Source organism: Crassostrea angulata, chromosome 7, assembly GCF_025612915.1.
Source record: "Crassostrea angulata isolate pt1a10 chromosome 7, ASM2561291v2, whole genome shotgun sequence".
Classification (NCBI taxonomy): Eukaryota; Metazoa; Mollusca; class Bivalvia; order Ostreida; family Ostreidae; genus Magallana; species Magallana angulata.
In genome coordinates, this window is record NC_069117.1 from 47,245,891 (window position 1) to 47,264,962 (window position 19,072).

General features: G+C 34.8%; 3 protein-coding genes across 5 annotated transcripts; 2 read left to right on the forward strand and 1 right to left on the reverse strand.

Moving 5' to 3' along the window:
* The first annotated feature begins 2,401 nt into the window (after positions 1-2,401).
* On the forward strand, positions 2,402-7,047 carry LOC128191828 (protein FRG1 homolog). Of its 3 annotated transcripts, XR_008244466.1 has the most exons (9): positions 2,402-2,556; positions 3,363-3,454; positions 4,118-4,243; positions 4,647-4,816; positions 5,116-5,220; positions 5,567-5,658; positions 5,760-5,870; positions 6,640-6,737; positions 6,803-7,047. XR_008244466.1 is itself a non-coding variant. In XM_052864143.1 (8 exons), the coding sequence occupies exons 1-8, from the start codon at positions 2,492-2,494 to the stop codon at positions 6,674-6,676; spliced, it is 798 nt and encodes a 265-aa protein (XP_052720103.1). In that variant the 5' UTR covers positions 2,402-2,491; the 3' UTR covers positions 6,677-7,047. The 3 variants fall into 3 exon arrangements, 2 of the variants coding, with proteins under 2 accessions (XP_052720103.1, XP_052720102.1); XM_052864143.1 differs by having other exon boundaries at positions 6,640-7,047; XM_052864142.1 differs by lacking the exons at positions 6,640-6,737; positions 6,803-7,047 and having other exon boundaries at positions 5,760-5,940.
* A 485-nt stretch (positions 7,048-7,532) lies between these two features.
* LOC128191827 (fucose-1-phosphate guanylyltransferase-like) lies at positions 7,533-10,967 on the reverse strand. The gene is made up of 4 exons (XM_052864141.1): positions 10,815-10,967; positions 10,534-10,623; positions 10,007-10,180; positions 7,533-9,877 (listed from the first exon to the last, which is right to left on the reverse strand). Exons 1-4 carry the CDS (start codon positions 10,837-10,839, stop codon positions 8,289-8,291), a joined length of 1,878 nt encoding a protein of 625 aa, XP_052720101.1. The 5' UTR covers positions 10,840-10,967; the 3' UTR covers positions 7,533-8,288.
* Positions 10,968-12,512: 1,545 nt separating this feature from the next.
* On the forward strand, positions 12,513-18,561 carry LOC128155391 (transmembrane protein 272-like). Its single transcript, XM_052817082.1, has 5 exons — positions 12,513-12,782; positions 13,342-13,452; positions 14,874-14,933; positions 15,496-15,717; positions 17,160-18,561. The coding sequence occupies exons 1-5, from the start codon at positions 12,698-12,700 to the stop codon at positions 17,348-17,350; spliced, it is 669 nt and encodes a 222-aa protein (XP_052673042.1). The 5' UTR covers positions 12,513-12,697; the 3' UTR covers positions 17,351-18,561.
* Positions 18,562-19,072: the final 511 nt, after the last annotated feature.

Consider the following 19,072-nt stretch of genomic DNA (forward strand, 5'->3'; position numbering starts at 1 on the left):
CAAAAGTTACGTCGGAATGGATTTTGTAGGTCGATCCCGACCTAAAATCAGATCTAACGTTATAGGCACATGACGTAAAAAGTTAATTTCACGTATTATCAAATAACCTTTTTTTAGTGCAGTAAATTATTTTGAAAATAACTTTGTATATGTATAGTTTATATAGAGCGTATATATTTGATAAGTTGGAAAAATTATGCACGTTAAGCACTAAAATCAGAGACATTTATAAATAACATAATAATTAATAGATAAATGTTATTTATTTCTCTGCTAAAATGTAGTATTAATTGCACCCCAAAACTTCTTGGATTGTTATGAAATTAAAAACTCTGAAAAATTATTATCCGTTCAATTTTCAATCTTTATATGTATATAGGGGAGAATTTAATATTCGACTACTATCATATGTAAATATCATAATTATACAGTGTATACATCATTTTAAAATCACAGGGTGTGTTAATTACACACATACGTACATGTAGATGTTTGTATTGCATACTTTGAATTTTTGTTAAAATTATCAGTTATACGAAACCGTAATTCTAAGCGTAACGCTAGGAAAACGTTGACACACAACTCGGTTGCCGTAAGCGTTAAGTTACATTTACATCCACTGAGTATTGTCTACTCTATTTCAATCACGATCCAGTTCTATCCACTTTATTTATATATCTAAATAACCAGTTGATCGATTGGCCCGTCACATCGGGGCTGCGACTTCAAGGACATCAGGCGATCCTGGGGCTGCGTCCCCAAAAAAAAATGTAAAAAAAAAAGCCAAGGTGCACGCAGTAGAGTTTCATACAGCGCCACAACAACGCGCGCAGCGGCATCTTCATTTGTCGCAGTGCTCCTCCCTCCTCCCCTCTATATATATGCAACGCAGTGGCGTCGGAAGCAAATTGAAAGTGGGAGGGGGAGGGCTAGACTAATCATCAGAAATATTGACAAAAATCATGAAAATCCTAATCCGGGGGGGGGGGGGGGGGGTGTATACCTTTAACTCCAATGTTAACTGACAACCCCCCCCCCCCACCCCTCTGATTACCGTATATTTACATATTAGGTATCTTCGTCTATAAAACACCCCCTCCACCAAAAAGCATTCAGCGTTTAAGAGGGATGGGTGGATGTGGCCGTTTTTATACGGCCTTTATTGATATCATTGAAAAGTCTTAGAGCTCTGTAAAAAGATATCGGAAAACATTCAAATTTGACATGTAGAACACTGTATATAGGGATATTTTCGGCCAGTGTAATTTTCGCCCTTCTACACTTGCAAACAGTTTCACCCCCCGAATCATGAATTTTCTAATCTGTGGGGAGGGGGGGGGGCTACTTTACCTATGACTCCAATTTTCAATATCACTATTTTATATATATAACAACCTCCACGATGCTATATTCCTAATGGTTAGGTCTAACTTTGCAAAAGCCCCCCCCCCCCCCCCCCCCCCCCCCGGTTCCGACGCCTATGCGACGGTGCGCACCTTGAACATGCACAAAGTACGCGCCGTGGCTCGGAGACACACGCTGTAAGAACGAAGTGGGGTCGCCGTGGCAGCGCCGTAAGTATCCAACAGCGCTATTAGCGGCTGATTAGAGTCCTTTGGCGCTCTGAAGTAACGCACATATTTTTGGATGTCCAAGCAGAGCATACAAATTGAATACCGCGCGTTAGAGTTTCATTATAAAATGAAGATGTATCATTAAATATTTACATTCCCCATATTTTTGGCATGTACACTGATGTAAAGTGAGTTGAAAGCTACTGCAGTTATAACATAAAGTACTGAATAAATAAGGATAATACAGGCTATTACGCTCTAAATCACATTTGCAGGCTAGGCTAGGAGTTAAAAAAAATGTAAATATTATCATGTTTTTTTAAAAGATCTAACTGCAACGTTATGTGCAAACAATTTTTCACAACGTACGTTAGTTTAGCTTTTTATATTTTGTGAATTTTGTGTTTAAAAAGAAGATATTAATTTATCTAATTAGGTACTAGAAAACATGTTATATGTTTTGCTTTTATATATTTAAACCTGTAGCCATTGGCTATTTATAGCGTATAACATGCATGTATTCAAGTTAAGCACGATTTTCACTCATTCGAAGGCTTTTCTTTGCTGCATTTACGCAATCCCCACCCACCCACTTATTAAGTGACATTTAAAAATCGACTGAAGGACTGTGCAGAATAAAATGTAAATTGCTTTATTTCAGAAAGAAGTTTGAAGAATATTTATATGTATTTGTACGTGTAAATAAATGCAGCAAATAAGCAGCGCTTCCTTCACTAATCATGTGTTTTGTTATTATTGTAAATAATTTATGTTCGGTTGAGTGGAACGAATAAGAATTTCTAATGCATGGTAAATAATCCGGAAAATATTAACACCACCAGTTCACCTTTTACTATAATCCAAAATGGCTGCGCCCTTAAATTGTTGAAAAACAAAAATTCAAAGTGTTGAAAGAAATGGCTGATGCCTATTCATTTGTTAAAGGCGGGAAGCTAAAATTAAAAGGTCATAAAGATAAAAAGTGAGTATAGTATAAATCAAAGTACTGAAGAACTGACGGGAGTTGATTTTGTCGATGTTTATTTATTTTAAAATCAATGATATGCTATTTTGCTTGACAAGTACACGTAGTTTCTAATTTGAATTACGCACATTTTTCTAATATGAATTTTTGGACTTTTTCGACAAGAATGTCGAGAAACCCCCATATGAATAATGTTAAATAATATTTAAAGATAAAATTAATTCAATCAAACTATGTATCAGTGATAAAATATTTCTCGAAAATTGTATGAATCCAAGCAATATTGAACTCTAGTCTCGTTCAACCAAACGCGCGGCTGACACCGTAAATCTCCGACAAGGATTTACGGAGACAGCCGAGCGTCGAGTTGAACGAGACTATATTGAACTCTGGCGTAGGAATACATATGACTACAAAAAATATTTAAATTGTTCGTACCATTTAAAATCTGACTATTTTCAAGGTATTTATAAATAAGTTTCCTTTAACAACAATGATTTAGCATACATTACATAGAATTCATCAATTATTTTCAAGAACTAAGTCTTGTCAGCAGCAATGATTTGTGCTGAGGTCCAAACACTGTTTCACTTTCGGTTTGTCTGAGTAACTGCATAGGAGAGTTGATTAAAATCAACTCCCAAAAATGTTGAATTACTTTAAAACAATTCAAAATCAATGTATTTGAAACGTATTCGTACTTCAGACGAATAAGCTGTTGAACCAGAGACATAAATAACGTTATTCATGTCTTTGGTTGAACATAAATTTTGATACAAACAGTTTTATTGGATATTTTCCAGACATAAAAAACACAAGAAAAAGAGAAAGCATGACGAAATAGACAATTCTTCACAAGGCAGTTCACACACAGATCCTGACATAGCTGCTCATGGTAAGAAAGTAGGATCACACGGGAGCTCCGTTGTCAGAGAGTATGGATCTCTGGTGTCTATTTCTGAATACAAATATAAAATATGATAAGAACTGGTAGTCTTATGCCATTGGTTTAATGGTTTTGTGACTGTTAGTAAGAATTGGATCTTAGAACTCGGAAGCTCAGTGGTTTAAGAACCACCGGCACTCAAACTCAAGGCGCATACTTTCTTTATTATATTCATTGACTGTTACAGTGATACATACAATTCCAGGTATCCGTGTACTAATGTATTTATGTTTCTGTATGAGGTAAATATAGAAATTTTAATTGTTACCTACATGATTAATTAAGTCTTTGTAATTCTTTGTTTATTATTTTATATTGTCATTTGTTTAAACCATCAAGTTCTATAGTTGTTTCCAACAACATTTAGTGTACTGTGCCCCTTCTTATGACATATATGGTGATATACCTAATTCAATTATAAAAATTGATGAATTAAACTATCAACGGGTGAAGGAATAGTTCAAATGTAATATCCAATAAAAATCTTGATAAGAACTTTCCTGTTGCTATAGCTTAACATTGGTATTCAATTACATGTGATTTAGTTCGTGTTAAAAAAATTTAAGGCTTTTATTGGTGGATATACATACTCTGAATTTTCTTTTTCAATAGGTGGCTGGTGGAAGGCAAAAAAGTTTGAAGATATTACAGGAAATGTTGCAATAGAAATAGGCGATAGTCGCTATGTTTCTGCTGTAGATAATGGCACATTTAGGCTTGGAGAGCCAAGGGATCAAGGTGAATATAAAAAACATTTATAGCTTAAGCTGTGAAAAAGTCAAATATGTTTCACAAATTTATGAACTTGTATCCAACTACCTGGAATAAAATCTTAAAAAGCTTCTTACTTTAAATTCTTTATATATTTTGAATTTTAATTTGAAAAATTGTATTACATGTATTAAATTTCATTTTGATATAATTAAACAGTTGCAAAAACGAAAAACCTTTAAAGCAGTTTTCCTTCAATGAAAAGAAAAGTATGAAGTCCTATTTTTGAAAAATTGTTCATCAAATTAGTTGATTCCTCTGAATCATTTGCTAGGTCAGAGAGATAAAATTTTAATTTAGTTTTAAAGTTCTGGCTTTTTCAAGGCATTTAAACGAAGCATTGTTGAACAAGTCCTTAGTATTTGTACAGGTGATGGCCCAGAAGCAGAGGAAATATTGACAGCTGTGCAAGTGTCGGACACAAAAATTGCTTTGAAGTCCGGATATGGGAAATACTTGACAGTGGATCCCGACGGAGATGTGACAGGAAAGGCAGAGGCCATCGGAATGAGAGAACAATGGGAGCCTGTGTTTCAAGATGTAGGTTTTTTTCAAAACTCTATATTACAATGAAATTCAAGAGGTTTGACCAGCAGAGCAGGTGCTCACAAGTGCTTGCCAAGCTTTGTGTTACATGTATTGGGAATATAGGTGAGTGCTCGCATACACATGCTTTGCTGAACACGCCTCAGAACAGTACCATTACTAACAAAACAAATTTTTTCATGTGATAAATATGTTTTGCATGAAAGACATACGAGTTACTGTTTGTTACAGGAAAGTGACTTCAAATTTTTATTCTAATATGTATAAAAGTTGTTTTGTTTTCAACATAACAGGGCAAAATGGCTCTGAATGGCAGCAATGGGAAGTTTTTATCTGCAAACAGAGATGATGAAATAGTTTGTCTCAGTTCCAAAGCTGGAGAGCAAGAAATAATACAGGTATGTTTTCACAATAAATGAACTCACTTGACTAGCATCTTGCAAGCAATAGATCAGGATTATTTTTTGCACATGCACTATTTTTATTTAATTGTCAGATTGATTTTGTTTTGTTGATAACATTCCTTCAAGCATATAAAGGTACATATATTCAGAGATTATTTCACCATTTTCACCCAACATAGAATTCATTGTTTTTGCTTGGTCATTAAAGATAGCTATGTCAAATGCAGGTGCCAGTACATTTGTATGCATTATTTTTTTCATAGACTGTCATTTGTATTTGTTTACTGAAACCTTAGTCTTTAATGTACAGCTAATCAAATCAAAATTCCTTTCCATTCAGATTCGATTAAATACTTCTTTGGAAGTTGATCCTCTAGAAAATATTCCGAAGGAAGAGCGAGGAAAAGTGAAGGAAACTGAAATCAATTATGTGTAAGAAAACCAGAAAGCCTTGTATTACCTATTCATCTAGCACATTTATAAATATCAATCTGTGTAAAAGGGGATACAATTATGGTAAATTTTATTTGCAGGAAAAAATTCCAAAGCTTTCAAGACAGGAAACTAAAAGTAAGCAAAGAGGATGTATCTTCTCTTAAAAAGGCAAAGAAGGAAGGAATATTTCATGAAACTTTATTAGACAGGCAAGTAATGATATTGACATGTATTCTCTGTTTTGATCAATCAATTCTGTTTTGAATATTTTGATCAAATATACATCTTGTTACCCTCATTTGCAAACTTCTTTTTAATCACAGTTTGGTATTATACCCCATACAACAAAGTAGCGAGGGGTATGTTTTTGACCAGTCTGTCAGTCATTCAGTCCGCAAGTCCTGTTGAGCCCTTTTGAACTTCGAATTAGGCCCTATGTTAAATAAAGTAATGAAAAGTTTGTAAGTGCAACTCCTCTTAAACCACTGCATATAACTTAGTGAGACATTGTAGGCAACAATGTGCATATTACCAAGAAATTCCAATTCCACTATTTTTCTGTGAATTTTGGCCCTTTTGAACTTCAAATTTTGGCCATATAATATAGCAATAAACTGTTTGTAAGCGCAACTCGTCTTAAACCATTTTCGTGAAACTTTGTAGGCATTTGGGACACAATGTGAATATGTACAATTTACCTGGAAATTTTGATTCCATTATTTTCTGGAAATTTTGACCTTTTGAACTTTGAATTCTTTAGCTGTTTAAGACAAACGAATAGATGTGCATATTTACAAGAAGTTTTTGAGGAATGATTTTTTGGGAGTTACACTCTTTATCAAATTATTTTGTGTATTTAATGCATACATTGCCATTCATTATGTATATCATTGTTAATTAATGGGGGAGCGAGAGGTAAGTGAGCTGGTTCCTTTTTCCTTTCATCTTTGTAAAGCTTTTGATTCATTTTATTTTCAGAAGAGAGAAAATGAAGGCAGATAGATACTGCAAATAACTTCAGTTCTGCAAAATCCAGGGCTTTTATTGACATGAATAATGGTGACAGAATCCATTGCTACTACTGAAAAGCTGTTGTACAATGAATAAAAAGAAAGGACTTAATACCACTAACAATCGTGAATGTCAGTCAGAATGCTTAAGGTGTTTATCAGGATCAGTATTACACTTTCATACATAAAGAATATTGACTTGTGCATTTACTGGTATATTAGAATTGATATCAAGACTTAAGGAATAGACTGAAAAATGTTTAAGTGACAAAAAAAAATACATGTATTTATTTTCGTTTATAATGTTTTCCTAGACATTTAATGTTTTGGAGAGAACTCTCCATGATTTTTATAATAAAAGTATTGAAGCTCATTATACATGTAGTCATGGTTATGATCTGCAATACCACTTTCAGAGGAGATGATTATTCAAATTGACTCCCTCACCCCACTAATATGATATTCAAGGAAGGGTGCAAATTTCCACATTGGAATGTATGCATTTTCTTCTCAAGAAGTAAAATGCAAGTGTGTGAATGGCATATCACTTTACAAATATTCAGAAAAAAAAATATTCAGAAAATTCATTCAAAATGTGACACCAGACATGAACTTATGCTGTATGAAGCTAAAGAAGAGTACACATTTCAACAAAAGTGTACTGTACACAGGGTTATTTTCGCCCTTCTTCACTTGCAAACGGTTTCGCCCTGTCTTTAATTTGTCCAGACGTAGTTGTGTTTAAAGAGAGATAATTGGAGACATTGGAATTCACCCAGTCTTAAATTCACCCACTGGCAATGAGGGCGAAAATAAAACGGGGGCGAATATTACCCTGTATACAATATATGGGATAAAACTGCCAAAACTTTAATGACTTTCAGAGAAATCATCTAGAAACAAAAGTGGTACAGACAGTCAATTCAAACCATCCACAAGTTTTGTGTCACAATTAACTACCCGAAGTTGAGCAAAAATTGATTCACAATTTAAAACTAAGATCAGAACAGAGATAATGTAGGTATATATTGATTTATTCACAAACATAGGAATTCCCTGGATCATTTCTAGTTCTGCATAAAATACAATTGGTATGTAGATTATTTTACAAAAATGTGATATTTATTCAATCTTATTGCTTGCAATGGAAATAAATGTACATGTATATAAACATATTAGATATGTATATAAACATTAAAATGGGGGGATAAATAACAAACATATATTTCATATTGAATTAGATCTATAGACAATCCTATGTCTGTATGAAGTCACCAACAAAATATGTGCAACTTTCAGATCTACCGAGTAAAACCAAAAAAGATTCTATTGAACAAATAACTTAAAAATAAATCACAATACGTATCACATGCATATGCCATAAAGGCAGTCTTTGCTTTCCCATTACTTCTTTCATCAAACCAAAAAAAAATCTAATTTCTGTCTAAAAAAATTTAAGTAGTATCAGATTCTATTTACATGTAAGTACATGTACCATATCCAATAAAAATAAGATTTCTGATGATCAAATAAATATGTTATATGGTTACGGAGTTATAATCACAAAGTATTCTTTACATAATTCTCCTACATCTTGTAATCAAGTATGCTTATTATTTAAGACTTTAAAATCTTTGAAAACAGACCCTCCCTATACTTCAGCATTGCTCTGACATCTTTCATGTCCAGAATTTCCTCCATTGAGACCACATGATAGCCACTGAGGTCTACCATGTCCGGATTGTTACTCTGTGCTGCTTTCGCTGCTGTTAATGCTAGCACCAAAGACCTGGTCATACTACTCTCTAGAGGAAACAGGCACATCTGCCATAGACTGGTGAGGGCCTGCCCCTCCCCCTCTCCTTCTCTCTGAACACCGCCAGTGTCCTCATCCAATTGAAACTGGGTCAGCTTGCAGTTCTCAATAAATCGCTGGATATCGTAACCTAGATATGAGGCTTCAATCACATTTGAGATTGGGACTTGTTTTTTCAGATCATCATCGATGTGGAACACAACTGTGGCATACTTGGTTTGGTCCTGGTGTCTGACGGCTACTGTGTGCAGGAATATGTTGTGTGGGGTTTGTGTGGGTGTGAGTAAATTGTCTGAAAGTTCCTCCTCAAACAAAGCACAGTTACTAATTATAGAATTCTGACCCACTTGAAGTGGCAGCTCAAAGTGGCAGTACTCTAAAACTGTGTTTGAGGATACAAAGCACTCAGTGGGTATACAAGAGTGCATGATGCACCCTAAACCAGTGTCTGAGAACTTCCGTTTTTTAGCACTTGGTTTGATCTCTGTAAAAGTGTTAAAACAGTCTTTAACCAAACCAAGTTCATCCTGGAGTTTAGTGTCAAAACAGAAGTGATAAATATACTCTTTGGTTGTGCCAATGTGAATAAATTTTGATGCATTCATCAGCAAAAGGTTAATATCAGTTCCTTTCAGAAGCTCAAATATCTGTAATCTAGTTGGCACAAGGTTTGGAGTTAAATGTGTTACATTACTAGTGTTGTGGACATATTCACTAGTGGCCAAGGGACCAAGTGCTTGTAGAAAGTCTCCATAGGCATCAATTTCACAAGTCAAAGGGCTGTTTTCTTTGAAGAAGTGCAAAAGTTTCTTAGCTATGTCCATTCCAAAGAAAAAGGAACTGTCTGTATATGAAGTATCTCCCTTGAAAGCAACTTCTTCAGAGAACTTGAGATTACTGAGCACAGCCCCTTTCTCATACATCTGAGTAATCCTTGGTTTCTGCAGGACTCTCAGACATCTCATTCCTCTAATATGTTTCTTTGGATCCACATTTTTCTCATTTTCCACCACATACACACCATGCTTGGTTCCAATCTGTACCGGTGAGGGGTGTGCCAGAGCAGTGAATCCATTATAACAGAATGACCAATATTTCGAATCCTCCACCGGTCCTAAATCATACACCAGAATATCATCGGCACAGGCTACAAACACCCCTGGAGGCATATTAGGGAGAAATGGCATGTACATAGCTAGTTTGAGGTCCAGCATTTGGTAAATGGGGTCACCATGAGGGATAGGAGAGAAGATCTTCCCTAGGCAGCTAGCACTCGGCATACGTTTGCTCTGACCTCCTGCATGGATCAACAGAATTTTCTTCTTGTACATCTCCTGACCCAAGCAGAGCTCCAGAAAAGACAAAACCACCAGTGTAGATCCACCATTACCTAGAATTTAAGCAGAATTTGATATTGTATTCATCAAGCACTAGTTTAACATTTAATCTTCTATAAAGTTATCATTGACTTAACCATATATTTTTCTTTCTGCAAGTAAAGCCAATATTAACATCACACCTATCTTTGGTCCAGGGGGATCCGCCACAACATAGATAGGAAGATTCAAAGGAAGCTCATTTCTCTTCCTTTTACTCTCAATCTGTAGTTCAAAGACACGCTTCTGTGCATTATCTGCAGTTGTTATAACAACAACATCCCAAAACTTGCAATTGTTTGAATTTTTGTCTTTTCCTACAAAAAAAAAGGAATCATCAAATGTATACGCATTAACAGGAAACATTTAATAGCAAATCTTATAGAAGATTCTCTTAATGACCCATATGTCTTAACCAACTTTTTCACTTATTTTAAAAGCCCTGAGGAGCAAAAGATCTTAACTACCTACATGTTCAAGAAAGGTTGTAATGTACATTATGCGTTTTCCCCCAGCAGATTGTTTTTTAGCAAAATAAATACTGGCACAAAGTAGATCCGCTTCACTGCTACCACATTGCAGGTATATGTGACAAACACTTACTATGACCTGAGCATAGCCTGGTCACAGTACGATTATTCTTTCTAGAGTAAAAACATATTATAAATACCTCGAATCTTTTCATAATCACATAATACTTTCTTCATATAGTTTGCAATTCCTGTGCCCTTGGGCAGGGGCACTTCTTGACTGTTTATACCTTCAAAATAAATGACAGAGAAACTGACTTTATTTCTGTGTCAGACACATACACACGTTTAATACAGTACGCTAATCTACTATAATTTTCACAAACAAAACAAGCGCATGTATGGTGTAGTATAATGTCAGACGGTGGCAGACTTGAGTCGAACTGTATATCAATTGCAAAAGATTTACAGTATAGCCTACATTTGTTTTCTTCCTTCTCCTCCATGATTTAGGCGACGTGTACCATTACTTGCCTGACCGGATTAGAAACACAGGCACACCGACACCTGTCAACGTTCCCAATCACAGAGGCATCTCATCCACTTCCGGATTGTAAATCTAGACAGCTCGAACCTAGAAATATTCGATAGAAAAAATCTTTCTTCATATGGAGAAAAAACTAAATGCAATGTAATCATGGTAATAATGTCCATGAAGCCCTCTACCAAAATTGTGAAAATCATGGCCCCTGGGTCAGGGTTCAGGCTCTGGGATGGGGCTAATGTGTTCTCTCTCTCTCTCTCTCTCTCTCTCTCTCTCTCTCTCTCTCTCTCTCTCTCTCTCTCTCTCTCTCTCTCTCTCTCTCTCACACACACACACTCTGTTGACCCTCCATTTCTACGTACAATGAAACTGAAAAAATTAAAGGGAATATTTATATGCAAATATCAAATCATATATTTATTTGTTATACTTTCATGTTAAATACTGAAATCTGATTGGTTAAGACGCAGTTAATAATATTTACTATTACCCTCAGCGTTAGCAACGCACTTGGCAACGGGTAACATTAAAAAATGTTACATGCGCGAAAATTATGCGCGTACGGTTCGCTGTAGAATTCACGTTATTCCTATATAAAAGCAGTAAAATTTTCTTAAAAATTTTAAAAAAGACATTCAGTATAACAAAATAAATAGTGCCTGTTTGGGAGGATAACAGTTGAAATTGACACCCCTCGAAAACCATTGTCAACCTCCGCTTCGCGTCGGTTGACAATGGTTTTCTCGGGGTGTCAATTTCAACTGTTACCCTCCCAAACAGGCACTATTTATATAATATTACTGACATGTACCGGTATTTTTAAACAAGGCAAATATCAATAGCTCAAGTTTCTTCCGCTGATGTTTAGTTAATTTCACTGAAATTCTTTGTTTATTCATTTATTTTTATTTTTTTTTCATTTCGTTATTGAAATTCTGTTTCATTTATTGTTTGCAAATATGCATTTGTATATATATGGTTCAAATTGATTTTGTTTTTTAATTTAGCTTTAATATCATATTGTATTTTTACCTGAGCTGTTTTTTTATTTCTGTACATAAAGAGGATAAAAGACTGAAAGAATAGATCGAAAGACTTGTTATATAATATTCTCTGATGAGGATCTATGAAAAACTGAGAACACTTTCAAAAATGGAGAAGTTTTTTAAGTTCAATCATTCAGTACAAAAATTTTTAAAGCAGCATTCAATTAAACAAACCAACCGTTCATCTTGTTTTTGTTACACCAAGAGCTAGGTGACTTAAATTACGCACACACAAAGGTCATACCTAATTGCATTTTAAATCTCTGTATATAGAAGTTCTGTGCAGTCAATAATGAGATTTCTTATAGCCAATGTGGATCATTGGGAGATTCCTCTCATTTGTTTTGTTTATGTTTTTCGTATCAGCAACAAACATACCGTAATGAATTGTTGGTACAAACCTTTTTAATTTTATTCGATTTCAAATCATACAAAGAGAAACTTGAATAATAATACTTATATACATATACAATATACATGTATATTCTTCTTTCCTATAATAACAATTGAAACATAAAATGATTTGGCCTGACCGGTTGGATTGTACGATGTTGGTCAGTACATTGAATCATTCAGATGACCCTGTGTGAGTGAATATAGAGTACTTTCATAATGATATGTAGGTATTTTAATAAAGTCAATATACACAGAAACATTTAAATACGAGTATGTTGGATTAATCACGTTTAAATATCAAACAAATTAAAGACCAACGTTGTCAAGAAACTCTAAAACAGGCAATCAGTAATTCTGTGACGGTATCTTATAACTGAAATGATCCACCCGGAATATTCTATCAACCCAGGGACCCCGGAAGACCCACCCCAGGTACAAACCGCTAATGATGTGGCCAAAAACGGTAAGGATATTTCTTTTGGACTATCACAAGTTAACTGTACACAATGTACCTTTCCTTTTCACTAACACAATGACAATAATTAAAACCAAATTACACACTTTTGACGGTCATTCATTTTTCATAATAACCCCCTCCCCTCACGTATCCCCGATTTCATTAAGATAAATACTCATGAGCATGAAAAAATTACGAACACAATATGTTGGATAAAAACAGTAGGTGATTAAATATACCATGCGTGGTTCTAGATCAGTCGAGGGGGGTCTGGAAATATTCAAACTTTTCAAATTCACGTATCAAATTTACCGAAGATCAATGCGCTTCAGAGCCCTCCGGGCCAAAAAAATTAGACAACCCCTCAGACCCTCCATCCCCCCCCCCACCCCGAAAAAAATCCGATTCCACGCATGAGGGTTACCCCAAAATTACGTAGAGAGAAACATAAAACTTAAAATCCGATCACTGTAGTTCCATGATACAACTACTGTTTATGATTTGTTGAGGTTTTGTCGAACATTTACATTCTTATCTTTATACAAATATGTTAGTTATATTTCAGATCCTCCGCCAAGCTACGAATCCCTGTTTGGTAAGATTAAGAGGGCAAAAGCGGAATCATCGGGGAGAGTGGACTTCGCCAAGAAAAGCTGCTCTATCTGTACAGAATCAGGTACTAGTACAATTGTACAGTGTATCAGTCGAAAAAGTTCTAAAGACATCAATACGATTATCGGAGGACAACACTATACATTGTTGTATCAGTATATAAAGATCTATAAAGACAACATAACGATTATCGGAAGACAGCACTGTGTATAAAGATCTAAAGACAACGAACCTTACCAACTATCGTAAGACAGTACATTACATTGTTGTATCGGTATATATTTGCACTTTCCAGTGTCTTTGTATGTGATAACATTGCGAATAAAATCAATAGACAGTACTGTACATAAAAAAAACTACCAGGACGAACCGATGCTCAGTAGCACAGAACATTGTACAATGATTGTCGTACCATCAATGAAAGTCTAAAGAAACCAAAACGATTATTGGAAGGCTGCTCGTAAAAGAACAAAACTATGCTTGATATAGTATATCAATTAATGAAATGAAAGTCTTGGTATCAGTAAGCAACAATAAGATTATCGGAAGCCAATAAGTGTATATAAAAAGACAAAGCGATGCCTAATAGTACACATAAGAAAAAACGATGATCGAAGTGATACAGATATTAAAATGATAAACATTCATCGTAGGATGCAGAGAAGAAAAAAGAGATACTACAGCTATAGAACTTAAAAGATTAGTAATCGACGAATCCTAATCATACGTAACATACAAGCATGGCGATAATCGTAACACAGTGACACTTAAATGAAGGTCAAGCGATAATCTTAGGATAGCAAAATTATAGTATGAGTAAAGAGTTATATAGTCAAAGGACATATAGCAGAGTTCAAAAGTTAACATGGTTAGTCGCAGTAAACAAGTAGAGCAGTACTGAAAAAAGCAAGACAATGAAGACTGAAAAATTAGGGATTTTAATTTCAGGGATAACCGCGTAAAAACAAAGTGATAAGCGAAAATTACTCACAGTAGTACTGATGATTAATAAATTAGAAATAAATCACTTGCACATTAATATTAGGCACCCGACCTGTAGGTCACCTTTGATTATATCAACGACTACTGAAATAACACTACGCAGAGCTGAAATCTCGTATTTACACTGTTTGAAAGGTATTGAATAGAACTATATTCATCAAAATCGTGCAAAGCGTTATCGCGCTGTGCTACAATACACGTTATACATCGAACAGCCCTCGTAAGTGCATTGTGCCTATTTTACCACTGGCGTCCCGTTTTACTTTACATATACATGTACCTGCAAAAAAGCGATCTGGCTAATGCTAGGTTTCCAATTACGCTATATATGAAGCCCGACATCCTGTTCTGTAGCAAACGATTTGTATTCAATCCCAAGAAATCTGGACGTACATGTACATGCATGTTCTTCATAATTGATGTATTGTACTACTTTTAACAGTTTTATAAAATGTCAATGTTAATGTTTTTATCTTTGTTCAGTGGTGTTTGCAGTAATTCTATGCATCATTCTGATTATTCCGGTCAGCATGATTGTGATGGGTAAGATTTGCCATTATAAAACATTTGATAATATATCAAAAAAATTAAAATATGTTATTTATGTTATATACATGTATAATGGTGTTATGGAACATTCATATATTTGTTAAAAAAGGAAGCGGTCTCCTTTACACAGAAATAGCTACAGTATGCACGCTCACATAAATAATGTTTTATCGATCTTATTTTATATATACATATTTACCTGTATAACATGAAAAGCATATACCTTATTTCAAAAAATTTCGGATAAATATAATCTTTTTGCATAGCGTCAATAATATTTGCGGTTTAAAAGGTTTCTAATAGCAAGATACATGTACCTTAAATAATTTCTACGTATTGTATTATGATGTGAAAGTGATTGCAGAAAAGCAAAAATTATATCAGCGCGAAAATACCCAAAAAGATGGTATAAGATTTATGTTTAACGACCGATCAAGGTCCCTCAAAGGGCATATTCATTAAAATCAATACGTGTATCATTATGTTGTTTGCATTAGTTAAAGGAAATACGTTTGATTGCTTTTCATTTTGTTTTGTTTTTTCGCTACATATACAGGCTCGGTGTTCCTGTATGACTGTCGCGCCAACGAGATGGTTCCCGTGTATCTGGTGGTGCATGGCGTCTTCCTCATAATCGCTATCATCTTTGGACTGTTGCAAACACGCTCAGACAAAGACAAGAAAAAAGACAGCAAAAAGGAGAAAACACCCAACGAAAAATGTATCGAACTGATATCAACCCTCATCCACGTCTTTTTGATTGCATGGTTTTTCTATGGTAAGTATCGGGACAGTAGTGTCCCTCCCCCTTCTCTCTGTGTTGAGGGAAACGTTAATTAAGATCGGTGTGCAATCTTCGCTAGCCAAGGAGGACGATCCACTCTGCTCCTCTATTCGATATAGAGAAGAACACCGTGGATCGTCACCCTTGTTAGCGAAGACGTCAGAGAGCATTAAAAAAGCAGAGAGAGAGAGAGAGAGAGAGAGTAGGCGATAACAACTTGATTTTTTGTACTTTCATGTTAAATACTGAAATCTGATTGGTTTAGACGCAGTTGGTAATCCGTTCTATTACCCAATCGCAACTTCTCGGGCCTTTCCGGCAGGCTCGGAAAAACACCTCGAATGTATTTACATCACCGGATGTTAGAATTTTATACAAAATGGAGTCGCTTCCCATTGAATTAAGAATCGGCTAGACAGTCTTGTACATGTTTGTCGCTTCTGTGTTATATCTTAGTGTTTTACTTTAATGAAGTATAGCTCACATCTCAACAGATTATGAAATGCGTTGTGTTTTTATCAAGTTTTATAAAAAGGGGGGTTGTCATGGACGCCTAGGTAGTAGGTAATACATTCGAGGTGTTTTTCCGAGCTTGCCGGAAAGGCCTAAGTAGCTGCGATTGTCTATTACCATCAGCGTTAGCAACACACTTGGCAACGGGTAACACAACAAATTGTTACATGCGCGTAAATTATGCGCGTACGGTTCGCCTTAGAATTCACTTCATTTCTATATAAAACAGTAAAATTTTCTTTAAAATTAAGACATTCAGTATAATAAAATAAATAGTGCCTGTTATGGAAGGGTAACTGTTGAAATTGACACCCCGAGACAACCATTGTCAACCGACGCGAAACAGGCACTATTTATATATTAATCCATGGCGCTTTTGCTATCTCGGCTCTTCAGTGGATTTTAAATTGTAACAGTATATGTAGTAACAAACAATAACATATATTTCTTTGCTTTGGCTTATACATAAGGAACTCTTGTGCACAGTAAATAGTAATAATTTTAAAAAACGAACTTACCTGATATTTGAGTACTTTTCAATATATATTCAATCAATAACAAAAATTTAATGTTTATAATGACTGACTACGCGTCCTGTAGATTCCTTATGTGTACTTTACTTCTCGATTCTTCTGTTTTGTATCAAATTGCGAGCACCGACCTTTTGTTTTACATTAAATTTTATAATCATGCAATATGCAACTGTTAACGTGCAGCTGAAAGAGAGATGTAAATATTCTAGAGGGGTGCTTCTCGTGATTTTACGCGAATATGAATTCCTCGCATTTAATTAGTAACTTACATCACAATTAGTAAGAAAGCTCTAAATATGGCTATAAAACATGTCATAAGAAACGTTTGTACCTACATGTAAAATTACATGTAATATTCACACTGCTGTAAATTTTCATCTCTTTTTGCAGGAAATACAATCACATTCGGATTAAACTGGGTGTCTTCCCCTGCCACGGCTCGAACCTACTGCCATCCCTCTCTGTATTACTACGCCTACTGGGTTATCATGTCGGTGTATATATTTATAGGGATTGTTGTGTTTGTGTCTCTCTGTGTAGTTTTGTATTCATGCATCTCTGGGTCGAAGGCGAAAAAATAATTGTTGAAAAAAAAGAGAGAGAGAGAGAGAGAGAGAGATAGTATACAAAACATGATATTATTTGTTGATAATTTTTAGCTGGCATTTGTTTCAATTGGAGGCAAAAATAATTTCGAAAATTTACGTTTCTGACTGGCTCGATCAACAAAAGATTCACTTGACTTCTATTTATATAAACTAGTTACATGTACTTATGACGAAAAACACAAACATACATGAAGTCATTTATTGAAATATCTAATTGCGTGAAATACTGATGTATATTGAGGTTTCACTTAATTAATGCTTGCAATCTTTGGATATTTACAGTACATGTACACTCACACTGTTATAAATTGTTTAATTAATTTGTTAATCATCATCAAAGAAAAATCACCGTGTGTTTATGTCGAATTCAGATTCGAGAGTTGTACACCGGATATTCTAGTATTGTGACATGTTGTAAATTTTGTATTTACTACCACCCGGTATATTCAAAATTTACAACATGACAGTTGTAATGCGGAAAATGCGGTAAATAAGAAAATGACATCGTGATGGACTTTGTCCCGTAGATTGCAGCGAAAATAGAACCATTTTAACAGGAGCTTGGACTTTGAGAAGTTGTGTCAAACAGCAATATGACGTAGGACTGTTTATTTCTTTACCACTCGGCTATGGCTCTTTGAAATCAACCAGATTTGTCTGGCTCTTCAGAAAAGACTACGCAATATGTGTAGATTTCACATTGAAACCAGCGTCGTTTTCAACTTGTTTTGACGCAAGAGAATGATAGTTACATCCTACCAAAAGTCCAAGGTCTTGTTAAAATGGTTCTAAAACTCTACCAGTAATTGCACGGTATATAGTAACAATTTTATTGATAAGAATGTTTTATACCATTTTCGCCTGCCAATGGTTTAATTCATTCATTCATCTAGATGATGAGGATCTGAGAGATGAGAATAAACAAATCGGGCCCTTAGCTAACGAAGTTAGTTTAATGCACTTTATTTTTAATTTCAAAATGCTTCTACGTGTATTTGATAAACACGCATAGTTTTCAACGAATTCTGTAATTGTACAAAAACAAAAGGTATAAACTTTTAGACAGAGATACACGTTGCCTACGCTCCATCCAATATTTGGTTTGTTTATTTTAATTTGTTTAGTTGCGGTATTTGTTTCTTTGTTTTGTTTTTCTGGTTTTGAAACAATAAATGATTTATTGTACATTTTTGGGGGTTTTTTTTATGTATACAGTGTACCATACAATTGAAGAAATTTATAATGATATAGTTATTAACGTTAATCATTAATACGTCCCCTGGTCTTTTACCATTGTGCATGGGCATATATGTTAGATTAGAACAAAGACATGATAAATATGTGCGACAGATCATATTAGTATTAGAGTCAAGTTTTCATCAAAAATAAATAACTAATGCATCTAACAGCAGTTTAGAATACGTATATTCTTACGCCGCAGGCTCGGTCATTTCACTGGATGGTGTAGATCTCTGTCGTATCATGCATGTATGAATTACAAATAATTATCATTAAAAAAAATACTCAGCGGATGTAAATATTTAGGTATTCTCGATGAGAATAAAAGTCGAACACTTGACTAGCGAAGATGAGGTATTAATTAATACAAACAACACGTCCAAACATTTATATACGGATGTGGTGGATTACACACGTTTAAATATCAAACAAATTCAAACTAACGTTGTCAAGAAA

Bases quoted from the DNA above. Each gene is read 5' to 3' on its own strand.
- LOC128191827 (XM_052864141.1), bottom strand. From the start codon at position 10,839: ATGGAGGAGAAGGAAGAAAACAAAT. The intron at 10,181-10,533 runs GTATTTATAATA...TTTTTTTTGTAG, and splicing joins TGATTATGAAAAGATTCGAG to GAAAAGACAAAAATTCAAAC. The intron at 9,878-10,006 runs GTGTGATGTTAA...CTTAAATTCTAG, and splicing joins TCCCCCTGGACCAAAGATAG to GTAATGGTGGATCTACACTG.
- LOC128155391 (XM_052817082.1), top strand. From the start codon at position 12,698: ATGATCCACCCGGAATATTCTATCAACCCAGGGACCCCGGAAGACCCA. The intron at 14,934-15,495 runs GTAAGATTTGCC...CTACATATACAG, and splicing joins GGTCAGCATGATTGTGATGG to GCTCGGTGTTCCTGTATGAC. The intron at 15,718-17,159 runs GTAAGTATCGGG...CTCTTTTTGCAG, and splicing joins GATTGCATGGTTTTTCTATG to GAAATACAATCACATTCGGA.
- LOC128191828 (XM_052864142.1), top strand. From the start codon at position 2,492: ATGGCTGATGCCTATTCATTTGTTAAAGGCGGGAAGCTAAAATTAAAA. The intron at 2,557-3,362 runs GTGAGTATAGTA...GATATTTTCCAG, and splicing joins AAAGGTCATAAAGATAAAAA to ACATAAAAAACACAAGAAAA. The intron at 4,244-4,646 runs GTGAATATAAAA...GTATTTGTACAG, and splicing joins TGGAGAGCCAAGGGATCAAG to GTGATGGCCCAGAAGCAGAG.